This window comes from Sus scrofa, chromosome 17 (genome assembly GCF_000003025.6).
Source record: "Sus scrofa isolate TJ Tabasco breed Duroc chromosome 17, Sscrofa11.1, whole genome shotgun sequence".
In the NCBI taxonomy this organism is placed as follows: domain Eukaryota; kingdom Metazoa; phylum Chordata; class Mammalia; order Artiodactyla; family Suidae; genus Sus; species Sus scrofa.
Genome location: NC_010459.5, coordinates 38,792,068 through 38,797,197, shown reverse-complemented (window position 1 = coordinate 38,797,197; position 5,130 = coordinate 38,792,068). Strand labels below are relative to the sequence as shown.

Below are 5,130 nucleotides of genomic sequence, written 5' to 3'. Positions count from 1 at the left end.
AAAAAACTGGAGCACACAGGCAGCATTACGCCATTCTTCCTTCTTGGAAAAATCCCTCAGCCTTATACAAGGCTCCTTCAAGCCCTCAGTCAGTTGTGCAGGAGAAAGGGGGCGGTCGGCTTTCTCCTTTCAAGAACGAGTTATTTTCAGCTGCTGACTGGAGACGGTGCACGTCTGGATACGAGAGCATTTCCACTATGGGACTGGATACAAACACACGCCCGGCAGACTTCAAGAGTCTCAGACTGAGGAGAAAGCCTTTCCTTCTGCTGCTACTGCTGCTGCCGCTACTTTTGAGGGTCCACTCCTTTCATGGTTTTTCCTGCCAAACCAGAGGCACCTTCGCTGCTGTCGCTGTTCTCTTTGGTGTCATTCAGCGGCTGGCCAGAGGATGAGACTCCCCAAACTCCTCACTTTCTTGCTTTGGCACCTGGCTTGGCTGGACCTGGAATTCATCTGCACTGTCTTGGGTGCCCCTGACTTGGGCCAGAGACCCCAGGGGGCCAGGCCAGGATTGGCCAAAGCAGAAGCCAAGGAGAGGCCCCCTCTGGCCCAGAACATCTTCAGGCCAGGGGGTCACAGCTATGGTGGGGGGGCCACCAATGCCAGGGCAAAGGGGGGCACCGGGCAGACAGGAGGCCTGACACAGCCCAAGAAGGATGAACCCAAAAAGCTGCCCCCCAGATCCGGTGGCCTTGAACCCAAGCCAGGACACCCTCCCCAGACAAGGCAGGCTGCAACGCGGACTGTGACCCCCAAAGGACAGCTTCCTGGGGGTAAGGCACCCCAAAAGGCAGGATCTGTCCCTAGTCCCTTCCTGCTGAAGAAGGCCAGAGAGCCTGGGTCCCCTCGAGAGCCCAAGGAGCCGTTCCGCCCGCCCCCCATCACGCCCCACGAGTACATGCTCTCGCTGTACAGGACGCTGTCCGATGCTGACAGGAAGGGAGGCAACAGCAGCGTGAAGTTGGAGGCTGGCCTGGCCAACACCATCACCAGCTTTATTGACAAAGGGCAAGGTGAGGGGGGCGGGGTGGCAGGGGCATGGCTCAGAGGGAGGGGCATCTGCATGCGTGGAGGGGGCTTTCAGAGCCCTGACACTGCACTGGTGGGAGATGGTGTGTGCACCTGGCCTGGGGGGGTATCTCACACACACCAGGTCCCAGGCTGCTGGCACAGAGTGCTGGAGGGCACCCAGTGCCATCCCTCAAAGGTGCAGAGGGGGGTTCTGGAGCCTGGGAAGGAGATGAGACAGAGTTGGGGACTAGACTCTAAGATTCTTGATTACCAGGTCATGCTCTGTTCTTACGTGGGTTGGCCAGACTTTCCAGGCTGCAGGGTTTTGTAGTTTTCTTGAATGGCAGAGAGAGAAATTAATCTCAGATACCCATGGTTCTGCAACTTTGACTTCCTAGGGGGCAGAGAAGGCAGGAGAGGTGGACATAGTAAATGAGGCATCTTAGAGTTATGGAATGTCATTTAGATATTTGGGGAGGGGGGCAGGTGGACAATAGACCTAGGGTGACCTAGGGAAAGCCCCTTTTCCCTTTGGGGTCTCAGTTTCCCCATCAGTACAACTCTGTGGAGGTTGAACTGGGTGTTTTCTGAGAGCCCTTCAAATACAAGAACTTTATGTCCTGCCTTAAGTACAGATCGTGTTAAAATGAACCCAGGAGACTATTTGTTCCCCTCTCCCTCTGCCCACCTAGCATTACTGTCTTGGTTTTTTTCTCTCAACTTGCTGTGTGATCTCAGCAAGGCCCTTCTCCTCTCAGGGCCTCGGTTTCTCCATAAGCGTGAAGAGGGAGGTGGACCTGATTGCTAGGGTTGCTTGCAGCCCGTATGCTCTGTTCTGTGAGTCTTAGGACCTTGGCTGGCAGGGTGGGGGAGGGGTCAGAGAGTGGAGGAGGCTCCTCATTAGAGCTGGCCTGTGGGGGAATGACAGAGGGTGGGGGAGGCACAGAGGCAGCAGGTCTGGCTGAGGTGGGGGAGGTGACCTGGCTGCCTGCCCAGCCAGAGAAAGCTGTGACCCCTTGGGGAATCGTAAAATAAGTCCTTGTGGCCCCCAGCTCTAAGGGAGCTTGGAGAGGGGGAGATGGGGAGTTTAAAGGCCTAATTAGTCACCTTCTAGAGCAATATTACGAATGCTTCCCAATGGCGAATTGGCATTTAGGAAGAAGGGCGTGCTGATTCAGACAAACTACTGAGCTTGTACACACATACAGCCCTGTATTTGTACATACTTGCTGAATCATACACACATGTACAAATGCACACACATACCTTACATATATACATGGAATCTTCTTATGTATATACATACACATATACATACATACCCTTCAAATATTCACACCAGTCCAATCATACATGCATGTAACATGTCACTTAAATATACATTACTTTTCATACTCACATGTGAACCCAATCACACACACACACACACAGTCACTCACATACACACATAGTCACACACCCAGTAGAGGAAGAAACATTTGGAACAAAATCATTACACAGGGAAGCCAGGAAGATTGGGTTGGAGACCAGCTTTGTTGTGAACTTGCTGTGTGACCTTGGGCAAGTCACCCCCCTTTCTGTGCCTCATCTGTAAAACAAGAACACATGGAGTTCCCGTCGTGGCGCAGTGGTTAACGAATCCGACTAGGAACCATGAGGTCGCGGGTTCGGTCCCTGCCCTTGCTCAGTGGGTTAACGATCCGGCGTTGCCGTGAGCTGTGGTGTAGGTCGCAGACGCGGCTCGGATCCCGCGTTGCTGTGGCTCTGGCGTAGGCTGGTGGCTACAGCTCCGATTCAACCCCTAGCCTGGGAACCTCCATATGCCGCGGGAGCGGCCCAAGAAATAGCAACAACAGCAACAACAACAACAACAGACCAAAAGACAAAAGACAAAAAAAAAAAAAAAAAAAAAAAAAAAAGAACACAAAAATCTTCTTTAAGATATGATATAGCAGAAACAGCTCAGGATCAGGTATAAAAAGGTCTAGGCTGGCATTCCAACTCTACTTTTTCCCAGTTGGGTGACCTTGAGCAAGTTACCTAACTTCTTTGAGCGTCAGGTTCTCTGGAAAAACAGGGTTCATTATGATGCGCACCCCACCTATCTTACCAGAGAGACATCATAATAGATAACAGATGGGAGAAGGATAGATAGAAGGCAGTTCTAAGGCTGATGGACCTCTGCTATGCATGGCATTGACTCAAACACCCAGAGTCAATCGAATCAGCCATAGCCACATCTACAGATGAACAGTTCTACTTGGCTGGCTGCATAGGAAGCTCCCTTATTTTGAAAAAGGCTCTCAGTGGTTTAGGTCTTGGCTTCTGTCAGAGTGGGAAAGAGGTTAAAGAAAGCTCTGGGAGTGGGGAGAAAGCTGTGGCCCTCCCCTGAAACCTTGAGGTGACCAGCCCTCTGGTGAGGTTGTAGGGAATGACTTCTGGGTGTTCTCTCTAGATGACCGAGGTCCTGCAGTCAGGAAGCAAAGGTACGTGTTTGACATTAGCGCCCTGGAGAAGGATGGGCTGCTAGCGGCCGAGCTTCGGATCTTGCGGAAGAAGCCCTCAGACACGGCCAAGCCAGTGGCCCCCGGCATCGGGCGGGCTGCCCAGCTGAAGCTGTCCAGCTGCCCCAGCGGCCGACAGCCGGCAGCCTTGCTGGATGTGCGCTCTGTGCCAGGCCTGGATGGATCTGGCTGGGAGGTGTTCGACATCTGGAAGCTCTTCCGAAACTTTAAGAACTCAGCCCAGCTGTGCCTGGAGCTGGAGGCCTGGGAACGGGGCCGGGCCGTGGACCTCCGTGGCCTGGGCTTTGACCGGGCTGCCCGGCAGGTCCACGAGAAGGCCCTGTTCTTGGTGTTTGGCCGCACCAAGAAACGAGACCTGTTCTTTAATGAAATTAAGGCCCGCTCTGGCCAGGATGATAAGACCGTGTATGAGTACCTGTTCAGCCAGCGGCGAAAACGGCGGGCCCCACTAGCCACGCGCCAGGGCAAGCGGCCCAGCAAGAACCCCAAGGCCCGCTGCAGTCGGAAGGCGCTGCACGTCAACTTCAAGGACATGGGCTGGGATGACTGGATTATCGCTCCCCTTGAGTATGAAGCCTTCCATTGCGAGGGGCTATGCGAGTTCCCCTTGCGCTCCCACTTGGAGCCCACGAACCATGCGGTCATCCAGACCCTAATGAACTCCATGGACCCTGAGTCCACGCCACCCACCTGCTGTGTGCCCACGCGGCTGAGCCCCATCAGCATCCTCTTCATTGACTCTGCCAACAATGTGGTCTATAAGCAGTATGAGGACATGGTCGTGGAGTCTTGTGGCTGCAGGTAGCCTCTGTCTTCCTGGGTGGCACATCCCCAGGGTGCTGGTCACAGGAGCCCCTCCCCACGCTTCTGGAATCACAGGGGGGTTGGGAAGCTACAGCCAGGAACATCTACAAAGCCTGCATGAAAAGGGATTTCAACATCCTTGCTCACTCTCTGAAGGGGACTTGGCTCAAAAGTCCCTTTCTATCCACAAGTCCCCCTCTCTGAGGATTTCTGCCCTTCTGCTGCTCTGACTGATGGGGACAGGCCCAGGGAGCCAGACTCTGAATGGGACTGAGACCCAGGAGACTTTGTTTTCCAATGAGAATCTGCCCTTCTCCTTCCCGGGCCTTCTTGACCTCTGGACTCCCCGGAGAGGGCTCTCCTTGGGAAATCCACACGAGCCACCTCCTCCTTGAATTGCCATTGTGCCTGGTGACTTTCTGCCCCTGGGGCAGATGCGATGCTGTGGGAAAGAGGGGAAGAGGGCTTGGGCAGGGGTGAGGAGGGTGAGGCTATTAGACTGTTAGATTAAAATGTACATTGATGAGATAAAAAGCAAAACTGTGCCTAAAATCGTGGAGATTTCTTATTTATCCCAGGGGACCCAGTGACCCTTCAAAGAATGGCTGGCCCAGAGAGGGGAAGAGGGCTGCCTGAAGCAGAAGGGGTCAGAAAGCACAGACTGAGCAGGGCCAGTGCTACCTCTAACCCCATTCCCATTTTTGGTCTAGAGCTCCATCAGCTCCATTGGGGCCTGGAAACAGAGTTAGGTTTCTTTTCTGACATTCCTTAGTCAAGTCTGCTGTTT

General features: G+C 53.7%; 1 protein-coding gene across 1 annotated transcript; it reads left to right on the top strand.

Annotated features, from left to right (window-relative positions):
- GDF5 (growth differentiation factor 5) lies at positions 392-4,344 on the top strand. Its single transcript, NM_001244297.1, is given in 2 exon segments — positions 392-1,016; positions 3,470-4,344. Coding segments are annotated over 2 exon segments (1,500 nt in total).